Source organism: Notamacropus eugenii, chromosome 2 (genome assembly GCF_028372415.1).
Source record: "Notamacropus eugenii isolate mMacEug1 chromosome 2, mMacEug1.pri_v2, whole genome shotgun sequence".
In the NCBI taxonomy this organism is placed as follows: Eukaryota; Metazoa; Chordata; class Mammalia; order Diprotodontia; family Macropodidae; genus Notamacropus; species Notamacropus eugenii.
In genome coordinates, this window is record NC_092873.1 from 145222513 (window position 1) to 145238409 (window position 15897).

Consider the following 15897-nt stretch of genomic DNA (forward strand, 5'->3'; position numbering starts at 1 on the left):
AGAAACAAAACCTAGCAGTGAATATGAAACCAACAGAATACTTCCAAGCAGAAACTACACATCATTTAATACTAGTGGAAGCAACATAATGTCATCTGTGAGTTCCTGGCCTCCTAGCAACTTTGGTGGTATGTGTTGGTTCTCTTACATAACTGCCTATATTCCCTAAGTATACACACTCTTTTCACCGACAGTATGTGTCTTTGGGGGAGAATATGCCCCATGTTTATTTGGGGGAAATGTTTTATTGCTATTTTCTTACTATGCTATTTCATTAAATTCTTTCCCTCTGAACCACTGTCTTCCATCTGACTAATAAAAGTAAACACGTTGGCAGGTACTGGTGAGCTATGGTCTTTAAGTAGAATCAGACTTACAGGATGAACCTAGGGGTAGTTTGGGGTAAGCCAAGGTTGGTGTGTTGGGAAAGGAGAGGGCTACATTTTAAATGAAGAGGAGGCTCTGTACTCATTTAAAACATGGTTTTATTTTCTATGAAGTTTGTTTCAACTCAAAAGGAATATTGCACAATGCATTTACTTTACAAACCTTTTTTTCTCACACGCAGGTGAGATTCTGACTGGTACTGTTGACTTTATAACTAACTCTCCAAATGTCTTAATTAGTTAAATAAATTCAATAGTCAGTGAAGAAGTGAAGGCAGGATATTGCATTCATATAAAAGACAAGTATAAATGCACATATTTAATAGGTTTCACTTGAAAATAATAAACTTCTCAATTAATACAATTCAAAGGAGGCAATATTAAGTGTACATTGTGTTAGAAGTATTAGGAAAATAAACTGTACTCCCCAACTTTTTTCAAATGTATTCTTTTTCTACATTAAATCTTCACAAATTCTCATAACATAATTGATCAAATTATAAGCTTCTTTGTGTGGAATACTCTAGCTCATATTCTTTAAACCAAAATATAGCCTATAAATCTGCAGTGTGGAAACAACCAGACCACAAGTAATAAGATAAAGTTCCCAAATAACATATACAAGAAATAACACTGGAGAATAAATGTAGCATGTTATGGCACCTTGAATGTTTCAGTTCAAAATGAATAAACCTAAAGTATTTTTCTAAGTAAAAAATAAAATAGCTTTCATGAAGTCATGAGTTATGTGCTAAGTGCTTGCAAATCCAAGAAATACAAATTTTAAGGTCTAAAAAGTAAGATTAACTTCCCAAATCCTCCTAATTTGGGGGGGTTTATTATAGCTTTTTCTTTTTGTATTTTTCCTTCTTCGATTGGTAAACATGGTACGTTTAGATGGTTATGAAATGCTTTTCAGATCAAGGTTTCTCTGTTATACTTAAACATTTATGTTGCATAAGCAATTCTGGTAAATGTTTCTTTCAAACTGGTATTGTCGTAAGCCTAGGCCCTGTCATAAATTCTTCATACTTGAGTAATCAGGGCTATCTTTCTGAAATTTGGTCTATTTGCTATATTTACTAACTACCATAAAGACAAATTTTTTATCAATATATTGGGGGTAACTATAGAGAATTATTTCAGGACACTTTCTTTCTGTAATATATCAAGAATTGTGTAGCAGTGGATTGTTCCATGTTAAGAAAAAGGCTTCTGGTGAAGTGAACTGAAAAGTTTGATATAATCTCATTAGGAGAGCATTCAAAAATTATCCAATTTTAAAAGCAGCATTATCTAGTCTGATGATTAGTAGTATTTGATTCTAATAACAGATATTGAAAGTTTGTGAGCCTATGACAGTTCCAGACTGAGGCATAAATATTCTTAAGGGGACCTAACTTATCCTCTCTCTATTTCCAAATACCTTCCTGTCATTATTGAGAATGACACCACGGAGAATTTCTCAAGTTTTCACATGCTGCCATGATCCCTCCCCATATCACCCGCCTTTCTAGAATTGCTACAGACACAGAACTAGAGAAGTATTGGGGATGATAACAACTTGAGCTGCTACTGTCCCTTATGCCAGCAATTATAGGAGAAACTTTTGGAGCCACAAAAGTACATTCCTTTTAATAAGAATAATCAAAGATAGCCTGGCATATACCCATGATTCAGTATCCAGGGGTATCCCAGAAAGACTACTCCAACAAAGGGCACTATTCATATTTATCAAATGTAAGGGTGGAGGTGAGAAAAAGGATTCCATAGGAGTAACCTGGATATTAAACAGGGGCGTTATAGTTTGATATATTCATTGACTTGTTTGGTTATAAGTTGAATACATTAGACTAGATGACCTCTAAGACCCCTTCCAACTCGAAATCTATGATCCCATAACTATGGATCTTACTGTTATATGTTTCACTGTACAAAGCTTTCTGATCTTTCCTAATTCTGTATATTGTTACACATATTCATTTTTGAAATTACCATGTTATCTGGCCCTCAGATTCCAATTTGATATGCAGAAGCTTTCATCATAGAATGGAATGAAACATGAACCTCTATCTAAATTGTTTCTTGTTTTGGGATAATGTAGCACATTCTAAGTATATCAGGAAAACAATCATTTTAGGTAAAATGTTATAGATTGGCTATAGTATTTCAGTGAAAAGTCAATGCTGTGTGACAAGATTTGAAGATTATTTGAAATTGGAATCATTATTGTATAACACATGGAAACACCATCAAATCTATAGTATTTATTAGTTGGGGGTAGAAGGGAAGAGCTATTAAATTATGACTGAATGCAATATTTCATCATAGAGTAAATTTTTGTGTCAGAGGTATAAGCATCTGAGAAAAAGGCACTTAATAATAAACCCCAGACATAGCAATGTTACGTAGTTCTTCTGAAATTGAAATATCATTATAATTCAACTTCCTTAGAAAACAAAACCTTGTAATAATAATATCAACCTCACACATATACAATATTATTTTTGACCAGCAGTCCAAAAGATTACAAGTTATGGCAATGCTATATATTAATTATTTGGACCAGAACTAATGTATTACAACATTAATCTTTTTGAAAACCAAAATTATTTAAACATATAACATGGCCATTTGGTAATAAAATACACATTGAACTTGATTCTCTTGTTATTTTCTATAAGGCACAACTATTCACTCTCTACATCCACATAAGGGAAAAATATGTACTTGTCACAGAATCTCCAAATTCTCCCACTTCTGTTCAAACCTAGCAAGGGCTTCTTCTTTGAAGTCTGTAACATCATGGGCTCCATTCTTTGGGAGTTGAAGAAATAACCTCATCACAGTGTTACTTGTGTTGATTTCATTATCCTTCTGACACTGAAAATAAGGTTTTCCTTAACTGCAATATTTTATTATTTACATAATATGTATAGATAAAATTAGAAATATGCTAAATTGATTTTTAATTTGTCAGGTTCATTTTCCTTCCATGTTGCTCCCAGATATTATGTTTTGTTTTGGGCCTATTGAAAATGTTTTCATATTGACAAAGGTTAAAGAAAAACAAAAATGTCAGCACTTCAAGTAAACTTTGGGGCAAATTTTCACATAAAACTGAATTCAATAGCAGCTCTGACAATGAGATTTCAGTAAGGTATATTGTCTTTCCCTTTAGAAATCACATTTCTCAGCTTTTAAAATAGTCCATAAAAATGTGTCATGATAATCATCTATCCTGCCCGATAGTCATCAGTGAATAGCAACTGTGCTTAATTTATTTTTCATCCCTCTTGGCCACTTTTCATCTTCAAACTCTCATATAGGATAAATTCTGAGGATATAATAAAATGATGACCTCACCAAGGCTATACTAGCAGCACACAGTCCCTTCTTATCTATACTTATCATTATACCAAAAGTAGGAAAACACTTCAATTGTCAGTCTGAAACGACAGGCTTCTGTCTTGTGTCACAATGCCCTGACAAATGCCATTTTGCAATAACATCAATAACACGCTGTAACAAAACCCAACCATGATACTGAGAAACCCTCATGTAATATTGCTCAGCTGTTGCCCTGAGATGCAAATCAGGTGTTTTGAAATGATCCGGTCTAAACTGGTACTTGAAGTCTCAATAGCAGTAACATTCTTTTCCCCTTTATAATGTTACTTTGCCTTAAATCACATTTTCACAGAACCAAGCTAAGTGGGGTATGCCTTTCTTGGCTTTTAAGTTCCAATATATCAGGTTAATGTCAGGTTAAGCTTCCGCATTTCAATTAAGTGTATCATTTCCCAGTGTGATTGGCATAAAATTTGGGGCTTTGGCAAACAACACTCTTAGGTAACAGCAGCTTCCACAAATAGTGGAAAATATTTAAAATCAAGCTTGGAAATTGGGACATAGTCCATAGCTATTGTTTATTAGCATTGAACCACATTCAGAACCATAGCACTATGAAAAAAAAAAGTCCCTTGTAAGGATCTTGTGCTTCTCAAGTCTCATCTACAAATTCACCCTGGGAAACTGTAAAGAATATTATTTATTGTTTTCCTTTAAAATATCTAGCTCAACCAAAAGAAAAAAAGGCATTACATTTCTTAATCATTTTGAAAACAAAATATCAACACTTCAAGGAACTGACAGTGTATTCAACAATTCCATGTGCCATTGACTATGGAAATGGAAAAAATCACATTACAAAGTGTACTTAAAAAAATAAATTACCTAGTAAGTAACAACAACAAACACAAGCGTGTGCCAGTGGACCTGAAAGCTTTGCAAATAGGAGAATAAAATTCCGTTGGCACAGAGACTGGATTGCTCTTGTTACCCATTTCCATATTAGCAAGGCGCCTTTAAGCTTTAAAATTCTACCCCCCAAAACATTCATTGGAAGTTGTAAATGATTTCCATTAGTGATCAGTAGCATAGAAAACCATGGCGATGACAAAGGGCTTGCAGAAGTGATATTCATCCAGCTGGGGTTCAAAGGAGACGCACACACAAAGTATATGCTTGGTGTTGTTTTTCATCTAGAGTTCATCCGTAACTGATGAATGATGATGCTTTCTAGAATGAGAATAGAAAAAGAACATATTTTCAGTTATACTCAAGCTGAAATCCAAAGCTAAAAGTAAAGATAATGCCTGTGTTTTCTATTTCATTAAAACACATGAAGGAATTAAAAGAACCATCTACATCAGTCCAGTGGCTTGCTGTACAATTTTGGTGACCATATTTTCCGAATAAAAATCAGAACATATGATTTGATGGATAATTATTTTTTCTGATTTGGAAATGGACTTTTAAATTGGAGCAATCTTAGATAACTCCTGGATACTGAGTTGCCATAGATGTAATCTGCCATATTTGAATAACTTGTTTATACTATGATTATGCTTTACATTCAAGGTTCTCAAAGCGCTTTTCAAACCATTATTTTTGGGGAAATTCCATTTGGCCCATTTTACCAAGGGAACAACTGAGACAGTGAAGGACCTAACTAGAATCCTATGGTAATTTAGCAGTTAAGACAGAAATAGAAACCAAATTATTATTTTTCATCAAATCACACTGTTTAAGCCCAATTAAGACCCATCTTTCTGAACTTGTGGGAAAACTGGAAAACATTCTGGCAAAAATTGGGCTTAGACCAATATCTAACCCTATATTGCACAATAAATTCAAAATGGATGTGTGACTTGAATCATACTATAAAAAAATTAGGAGGGAAGTGACTCATAAACCTATAGGAAGGGAATGAATTCTTAACCAAAAAAAAGAAGAGACAGTTACAAAAGATGAAGTAGATAATTTTGATTACATGAAATGGAAGTTTTTTTTCACAAACAAAATCAAGTCATCTAAAATGAGAAGTTAAGTGGTTGACTAGGAAAAAATATTTGTGTCAGATATCTCTATTAAAGTTTGATATCAAGCCACATAGATAACTGACTGTGCCCAAAAGACATTCCACAATAGAGAATAGTAAAAAGATCTGAACAAACCTCAAAAGAACAATGGAAAACTATTAAGTACATGAAATAATGCTCCCAATCAATACTACTAAGGGAAATGCAAATAAAATCAAAACACCCTGAGGGTTTTCCTCGTATCAACAAATTAGCAAAGACACAAACGATGGGAATAGTCAGCTTGGAGGGGTTGTAAAGAGACAGGTACACTAATGTATTATTGCTGGTGGAACTATGAATCGGTACAACCATTCTGAGAAGTAATTTGGAATCATGCAAAAAGTTACTAAAATGTTTCTATCCTTTGATGCAAAGATTCCACTGTTAGGCAAATACCTCAAGGTATATGACAAAAAAGGAAAGGGATTCCATAAGCACCAAAATATTTATAATAACACTTTTTTTGTGGTATCAAAGATCTGAAAACCAACTAGATGTCCATTGAACAGGGAAAAGTGAATCAAATTGTGGTTCTTGAAAGTAATGGAATATTATTTTCCTCTAAAAAACATGGAAAGACTTACACGCATTGATGCATAGTGAAGTATGCAGGGTCAGGAAAATGTATGTGTGTGTGTGTGTGTGTGTGTGTGTGTGTGTGTGTGTGCGTGTGTGTACAATAATCTAAAGGAAAGAACAGTAATGAAACAATTGAAACTGAATGTTAAGAAATCTGAAAGACAAAGTTGGCCTCAATTGAAGAGATAGGAAAAGACACTTCTCCCTACTCATTTGCAGAGGCTAGGGTCCATGAGTTATGAAACATTGCACATAATGCTAAAATATTTTGTGTTGACTAGTTTTACTCTTTTTTTTCTTTTATAAAATTCTTTATTATAGGGGATAGCTCCTGGGGAGAGGAAAGGGAAGGAAAGAAGAGGAAATTTAAAAAATATAAGAACAACCAATAAAAATTTGCTAAAACATCTATATTTCTTTTTGAGAATATATTGGGTTTTTAAAAAATAGAAGTTTACTATTCATTCATTAGAGATCACAGACTTAGCCAAGGTCACTCAGTGTTTAAATCTCTAAAACTACAATATCCATAGTGCTGACATTTCTATTAAAGGCGACCAGTTGAATACTTTCAAGTTTAGGTTTATTTGCATGAAAGTAAAGTCACAAAATAATGTTAAGCAACGCTCTAGCATAAACTGAGTCCTACATAACTCATAGGGACTGTTATATGAAAAATCTATTTATATAGCGCTTTGAAAATCTTGGAGCACTATGCAAATATGTTGTTTTTATCATTAGTTGTCCAATAATATTTGTTAACTGACTGATTTAATTCCTATAGTTATTTTTATATATAGCTACACATGCCATTACCATTCTTCTCCCCCCCTCCCAATTTATTTATTTTTAAATTTATGGAATAAAAAAAGCATTTCCATAACATAGCATAATTTTTAAAAAGATGATTGAACATGAAAATGCAATCTATCGTGTACAACTTTCTATTTCTTTTAAATATATAATAAAGTTATCATGTAAATTCCCCCCCTTTTTTCTCCCCTCCAGCCTAGAGATGGCTACCATTAGACACAAATAGGTATATATGTGTGTGTGTATGTGTAAAATTATTCTATCCATACATCTATTTATCAGTTCTTTTTCTAGATGCAGATAGCATCTTTCTTCATATGTTCTTTGAAGTTCATTTGAGTATTTGCAAGAGTTAAAATAACTCAAAGTCATTCTTAAAACAATATTGTTGTTATTGTGTACAATGTTCTCTTAGCTCTGCTCATTTTTGCTCTTCGTTATTTCATGCAAATCTTTCCATGTTTTTCTAAGATCATTGAGCTTATCACTTCTTATAGCATGGTAGTATTGATATACCACAACATGTTCAGCCATTCCCCAAATGAGGGACATCCCTCAATTTCCAATTCTTTGCCACCACAGAGAGTGCTGCTACAGTCATTTTAGAATATCATTCGTAAAAGTCAGATGAAAGGATCGCAATAATGACTGAAGAGGCAACTAGAAGGTTCAGTGTATTGAGCACTGGGCCTGGAGTCAGGAAAACTTGAGTTTAAATCTGGCTTTGGACACTTACTAGTTGTGTGATCTTGGGTAAATCACTTACCCTCTGTTTGCCTTAATTCACTGAAGAAGGAAATGACAGTTTCTCTCCCAAGAAAACCCCTGGACAGTATTGGCTGCTGTGATCGATGAGGTCACAACTAAACAACAATAGTGACTTAAATGCATAGCCTTATAAGGCTTACAAAGCACTTTCCTCTGATAACCGAGTCAGAAAACTCTGACTCAAAAAGATAAAGCAACTTATCTGTGGCTTACTTACAAGTAAGTAAATGTCAAAAAAGCATGATCAGAGAGCTGTCCTAGAGTGGTGGAGACTAGGAATTTTTTTCTGTCCTTAGACAGGACTGGAAGCCATTGCAATCTTTTTACAGTACAGAAACATTAGAGGCTAATTCCCAATGAGTGGTCTCTGCCAGAGAGAACCACAGGACACACTCACCATGTGAACTGCACACTGGATATTGCCTGGGGGTAGGGAAGTTTTGATGACGCATTGTTAATGCACAAAATGTCACTATACCAAGAAAGCTGGCAAAGAGCAGGGAAGGTAGCTCTGACACCCTTCCCCATTCCTCCCTTTCACTTCAGGGCCCTCCACCCATTTGTTTACCCACATCCATGATTGTGAGCTAGTAGTGCCTTCTTCTCTGGCCTATAGGGGATGACAAAGGACTAGAACCTTCTGCCAAAGCTTAAAAATGTTGGGAACAAAGATTTCGAGACTGGTTACTTCTGTCAATGGCATGGACAGAGGACAAGACATTGTTTTTCCCTGTGACAGTCATGGTTTACCCAAATGCATCCCCTGTTCCAGAAGGAAGATAAAAGCCCCAAGGTGACACTTTAGCCACGTATGTGGAGAGGGACTATGGAAAGGAAGGGCGTGTGCTCAGTTTGGGCAGTACTGCGGCAGTGAGCTCTGCCCTGCTCCCTCCTCTCTGGAGGAGTTGGTTTGAGGGTTTGTTTTGTGCTGCTTATCCTGGGTACTGCTTGTGTTCCAGGCACAAATCACAAATCATTTCTACTTCTGGCTACAAGACGCAGATCCCACATCTTCTGCTCTGCTGGTCTTTCCAGTATACCTTATTGCTCTTGTCCATCCCACAAGATTTACTGATGCAGCATGGTATAGTGAACAGAGGCTAGTCATGAGCTATGCCACTGACACATATTGACTTTTTGACCACGGGCAAGTCCATTAACATCTCAGTACTTCCCCAAGCAACACTCTGAGACTACAAGTGTCAGACACACCAGTAGCTGACCTGCAACAGCAGAAGGCATTCCTTCCCTAATGGAATTATAGAGCTGAACTCCCCCTTCTTCTTCCCATGGTACACCCTGCCAAAAAAAAAGATTTACACCATCCTTATCAACCCTTAGCAACACTTCAGCAGTACTGACTGAGAGCAGGCATATTAGAAGCTCGAGGAAGAATTCTAATATTTTCTCTACCTAATTTTTAGTCAAACAATTCAACAAACATTTACAAAGTGCTAAAATATAAAAAACTAAAATATAAAAACTAAAATCAGATCCTTACAAACACCCCTGAGAGGTAAGTGCTACAGGGATTATTATCCCCATTTTACAGATGAGTAAACTGAGGTTAATAAAGTTTTAAGTGACTTGCCCACAAACATATAGTTAACATCAGAGGTAAGATTTAAAAGTATCTCTAGGACAGTTACCACTAAACCTTTATATATGCAAAGTATTTCAGATTGGTAGTTTCTAATTACCCTATTTCTAACTTCTTTCAGACATTAGACTCTATTTACATGCTAATTTATATATTCAATGTATTCTAGGTAGAACAGCTAGGTGGATAGCGCTAGGACTGCAGTCAGGAAGACCTGAGTTCAAATTCAGACTTAGACATTTACTCAACTGTGACCCTGGGCAAGTCATCTAACCTCTATTTGCCTAGTCCACTGGAGAAGGAAATAGGGATTGTAGGATTGTCCAAATGAGATCTCATTCATAATGCAGTTTTCACAGAGCAAGGCACCTAGTAGGTACTGGACAAATATTTTTTTCCTTCCTTCTTTCTTTCCTTCCTTCCTTCCTTCCTTTCTTCCTTCCTTCCTTCCTTCCCTCCTTCCTTTCTTTTCTCCTTCCCCTCCACAGACATTTTAACCAGCTGGGTGACCTTCTAGTTACTTAACTTCCTTTGGTCTCAGTTTTCTCATCTGTGAAGTGGGGTAATAGGGGTAATATTAGCATTTATCTCAAATGATTCTTATGAGGACCAAATGAAACAGCATAAGTAAAAATACTTTCTAAACCTTAAACCACTATTTAAATGCTGACTCTTATTATTCTATTTGGGATATTTCTTTTTCAACATTTTCATAACTTCTAAAATGCTGTCACCCTAGCTCAGGTGCTATTACCTATCACCTAGACTATTGCAGTGGCCTCTAACTACCTCCACTTCTTTCAACACTAAACAATGTTCCACATAGCTGCCACATTAATGTTCCTTTAAAAAAAGTCATTTCTTTGTTCAAGGAATTTCAGTGATTCCCTTTGACCTTCAGGATGAAATTCAAACTCCTCTATGGCTTCACAAGTTGCCTCTAGCCTACTTTTCTAGGATAATTTCAGATTATTACCCTTATCCCCTCCACTTTCCAGTCAAACTGGCTTCCTTGTTCCCTGCATGCTTCATTTCCCTTCCCACCCCTTTACTTAGGTGCAGCCTGAACCCTACACCTGGAGTGTTCTCCCTCACTTCCTTTTCTTGGAATCTCTAGCTTCCTTTGACCTTCAGCTTGTGTCTTCTGCAAGAAGTACTTTCTAAACTTGTTGATTCTGTCTCCACCACATCTCACACCTTCTCTCCACTCACAACACAGCTACCATTCTAATTCAGGCTTTCTATTACCTCTTATAAACTATTACTTCCTAATGGATCATCCTACCTCAACTCTCTCTCCATCCAGTCCGTGCTCCACACAGCTGTCAAAGTGATTTTGTCTGACCATGTCACACAAATAGAAACTTCTCTGTTTGCCACTTAAAACCCTTTCCTAACTGGCTCCACTCTCCTTTTTCAGCCTTATAAGCCATTATTCCCCTCCACGGACTCTACATTTATGACAGGGCTAATAACCTTTAACTTCTGTGATGTTTTCCACAAGATTTGGTGTTTGTAGTTCCATGCCCATGTGTGTATAAAGATAGGATTTTCCTTTTTAGAATTTTGTAACTGCAGGTGCGCTCTTTCCTCACCCTGAAGAATGTATCTGATATAATAGTTCTTTCTATTGGATAAATATCTGCATATGCATATGCATATATAGAGCTATATCAACAAGTAAGACCTTTATCCTCCTGATAAGATCTTTGTGTATTAACAGTTTAGTTTTCTTCCCTTAAGTCTAAGAATCCAGCTATATTTCATAAGGAACTCTCAAGATTAGGATAGACAGAGAGATAGACAGATACATCTATATGGCTTCATTGCTTGCTTGACTGAATAACCCTAGGTCATTCTCCTGGAATTTGCAAGATCCTTGGCATGTTTCCTATAAAAGTTAATTTTTTCCTATTCTTTGGTCTCACTTCTAAAACCAACAGAGAAGGTATTTCTCTTTTTTCCAACTTCTTATTTTTCCAATAACAACCTGTCTACCTGGGCCTAGACAAGGCGCCATAGATGAAACCTGTATATCTTTTGTTAGCTAATCTTAAGCTAATAGAAAAGTCCCACACTTCTTCCTCCTCAATCAATTACTGCATTTAAAGATTCCAAAATATGACCAATGTAGGAATCTGTTTTGCTTGACTATAAGTATTTGTTATAAGCATTTTCTTTCTTCTTATTAGGAGGAGACAGGAGGGAGAAAAACTGATTTTTGTCAATTAATAAAAAATAAAGATACCAAAGCATGGATCTGGAAGCAGATGTAGCAGATAACACCTTGATCTCCATCAATCAACATCCAAGGAGAGAGCTTCTGAAGCATACATCAGAGATGAGATTTTTGAAAGGAAAGAGGGAAGGAAGGAAAGAAGAGAGAGAAGACAAAGAGGGTAAGAAGAAGAAAAGAAAAAAAGAGATAAGGAAGGAAGGAAGAAAAGAAGGAAGAAAAACTATCTTTGAAGCTTCCACTCTGCTCCAATCTGGTAAACTGCCATATCATCACCTAATATCTGGATGAAGGTTTGTAAGCCTACAGTATTCTACCTCCATCTCCAACTGGCTATAAAGAATATTCTGTGACAACTCTCCCTTGGACATTTAAGTTTTATGAATGAATTTCCTTCTTACCACCCCTTCCCCTAGTATGGATACTTGGATTACTACAAAAATCTGTCACTTGCAGAAACATTCGTTTCTCAAAGAAATGAAGGAATTGAAATGGGTAAGTAAAACTGATAAAAACTATTCATTTTTAAACTTCTCAAACCCAAGGAGTCCTCATTTCAGTTGCTAAAAGTGGCTCTAATTTAACAGTCCAGTCAGACTAGCTTTCTTGAGATTCTTATTTTGACTTTCTGTCTTCTGTCTTTGGAAAGACAGCTTTGCACTGGTTATCCCCCATGCCTGTAATGCACTCCTCCTTACTTCTGCTTCTTGGAATTCCTGATTTTCTTCAAGACTCAGCTCAAGTGTCACCTTGTACCTGAGGTCTTTCTGGTTAGTGCCTTTTTCTTCAAGGTTATCTTATATTTGCTTTATCTGTCTTTTATATCAACATATAGAGACCTAAATATCTATCTCTCTGTCTGTCTCTTTGTCTGTCTGTCTATCTAAACACATACATGATGTTGCCCTCATTTGAATGTACTCTTCTTGAGGGCAGGGATTCTTTGGTTTTTGTCTTTATACCTTACTGCCTAACACAGTGACTGGCACATAGTAGATAATTTTAAATGGTTGTTGATTGAAACACCCTTCCCAGTTGTTAGTGCCCTTCCCCACCCTCAACAAAACTATTTTGCACTTACTGTGTATATATTTTCTATTTGTTTACCTGTACACGTTTCCTTCTGTAGGGCAACACCTTTGTTTGGAGGGTTTTTTGTTTCGTTTTGTTTTTACACTAGCACAGTGCCTACAACCTTTGTTCAGTCATGTCTGACTCCTCATGCCCCATCTGGGGTTTTCTTGGCAAAGCTACTGGAGTGGTTGGCCATTTCCTTCTCTAGCTCATTTTGTAGATGAGGAAATGAGTTAATATAGTTTATATATATATATGTTATATATAACATACATATTAAATGACCCTTGTCCAGGGTCATAAAACTAATAAGTATCTGAGGTCAGATTTGAACTAAGGAAGATGAGTCTTCCTGATCAGGTCCAGCACTCTATCCACTGCATCACCTAGCTGCTCCACTCACTCCCTAGTTGACACTTAATAAATACTTGTTGAATTGCTGAAGTTTCAGTATTCTACCACGAGATGGCACTAGTTTCTTTCTGTTAATCCATACCAATGCCATGGCTTCACTCCAACTAAACAAGCAGCTGAGGCAATGAAATTCTCAGAAATGTATGATTACTTATACACAAATAGTTCTGCCAAGCTCTAAAGGCAAACATATTTACCTTGTCTCTCCTGATTGAAAATCTTTAAATATAATTACATCATTAATAATAACATGAATCCTAGATTTAAGCTCTTCAAATGTATTAAAACAAATCTTCGTGGGGGAAAGACTAAAATGGTAACTGGAACGTCTAAGATTGTGTCAATTTAGAGTTGAAAGAGTTATTTCCCATTGAAAAATTATCTTTCTATTCCATAATGCTGGTCCAATAAGCAAAAAACTGGACCAAGTCTTACTTAAACTATCCTTCCAAATGTTATCTGTAACCAGGGGGGTATAAAGGACATTTTTTACAAATTCGGCCCCACATGTTCACACTGTGAATATTCTTCAGAGAATCTGTGCTTTGATTTCTTTGTTTCTAAAAAGGTCTTGGACTAGCTGATTTCTAAAATCCATTCTAGCTCTAAATTCTTATTCTATGACACTTTCTTATCCAATTCACAAACTCATACTTCCTTAATCACATAGCAATGTGATTTTCTTGTTAACTCCTGGCATTGTTTAGGAAAGGACAGCCAGCTAGTTAAACTGATTTAATACATACTATTTAGTAGGATGCAGGGACAGGGAGGTGATTTAGGGGCAGTTATCTCCCCGTATAATCTGTCATCTTCACTTTGGGGATATACACATATACATATATACACACATATATCTTTACAATTATAACCTACAGATAAATTTCAAAATGTTTGGGCACAGATTCTTTGTTTATTTTTTGGAAGAAGAAACCAAGCCCGGTGTGCACTAGTACACTGGTTATATTGAGATCTAAAAATTAGTAATCTAGGTATGATACACATTATAATTCTCCATAACCAGGTTTTTTGTTTACCAAATCCTGCCCCGAGCATATTAATTATAGAGCCTAATTTCATTTTACAAGCATGAAGTGTGTTAACTATGCTCTAACTAAAGACTATATGTGTACCTCAAACATTTTTATGTGCATGGAAACAAATATAATTCATGTACGTCCCGGTAATAGTGAGATATTGTCTAGGAAGGCTATCCTGTAAAAAAAAATTCTTAAAATTGGTATTTTATGCATTCATCTTTCCAAAACCAATAAAAACAAATGCTCTGTGCATGCTTTTGTTTGAAAGTAACTAATACTGTTGGCAGTAAGGGAAAAGAGACACAAGCCACGGGGCAGTTTTTTTAATTCCAGCAGGTCAATAAAATCTAAAAGCATAAAGCTGATGGTTATATTTAAGAGTTCAAGTATGACTGAGAGTTTGGAGTGATTCACTTAATAGACCAGAGCAGAACATCTTAAGTGACTTTCAAAAGTAATCTTATGTATATCCTTGTCAGCACAACAAAGATTTTGAAGCTGACCAGTTGTCAACATGTGCCATGTAGTCAAAATATGCAGCTTTTTTTCAAGGTAACTCTAGCATCAAAGTAAGGCTGGTGCACGGTGTAGACTGGTGAGCCTGAAGTCAGGATGAGTCAGGATCCAACCCGAGACATTTACTAACTCTGTAACCCTGAGCAAGTCGCTTAACCCCTATCTGCCTCAGTTTCCTCATCTGAAAAAGGGAGATAATGGTAGCATCTACCTCCCAGGACTGTTGTGAGGATTGAATGAGGTTTTCGCACAGCACTTTGTAAACTTGAAAATGCTATATAAATGGTACCTGTTTTTTAAAATTGTTATTAGCGTGCCAGAAACTCTTCAAAACGCACCTGAAAGTATTCTATGCTAAGTAAAAAGAAGCTCCTTCTGAATCTGCCACTCTAAATTCATAAAGCGTTTGGTGTTCATCTTGCCTCAATTTTAATCATTATTGTTTGTGAAAATAATTGGGTGAAACCTGTAATCCACGGAAAACTGGACAGCTAAAGTTTAGATTAAAGACTGACAGAGGTGGAATTCATTATTTGTAAGTACTGAAGACTGAGCTTTCACAAAGTATGTGTTTTATATCAGGGAACCCCAGACAGGGGAGGTACCTATTGACTGGGCAATATATAGTTTTGGGGTTTTTTTTCTAATTACTGTATGGGCTAGATAGCGTAGGCAACAAAAGGGAAATGAGATGGAATTCAGAGCAGTTGGTGAGAAAATAAATTTGATGGTTTCTAACTTACCCATTCTTCTTATTTTCATTGTTAAATAAATCTTAAATAGGAATAGAAAAATATATATGTTTATCGTTAGAAAGCTCCGTGTCTACTCCATGTAGAAAATATTAACTCAGGGCTTAAGTTACAGGAAATGCTATTTGTGGGTGTGAGTGTGGGCATGTTTGGCACATGAAAACCAAAATTAAGGTCTCTGGGATTGGAAAAAAACATTTGATGGGCTTTTGATAAAAGGAAGTGGAAATGTAAAGTCTTAGAGAGTGAATCCTTTAATCCTTCAGTGCTCAGATTTTATAGTTACCTTTCTC

The 15897-nt window shown here is 35.8% G+C and overlaps 1 protein-coding gene across 3 annotated transcripts in view; it reads right to left on the bottom strand.

The window, feature by feature from the left end:
- Nucleotides 1–467: 467 nt before the first annotated feature.
- FILIP1 (filamin A interacting protein 1) overlaps nucleotides 468–15897 on the bottom strand; it is a 261568-nt gene continuing 246138 nt past the window's right edge. For 2 of the 3 annotated variants that reach the window (XM_072642630.1, XM_072642629.1), the window contains exon 7: nucleotides 468–4967. In XM_072642630.1, coding sequence (XP_072498731.1) covers nucleotides 4927–4967 — 41 coding nt within the window. In that variant the 3' untranslated portion in view covers nucleotides 468–4926. Of the gene's footprint in view, nucleotides 4968–9195; nucleotides 9272–15897 lie in introns of all 3 variants that reach the window. The other variant, XM_072642632.1, reaches the window with a different exon arrangement.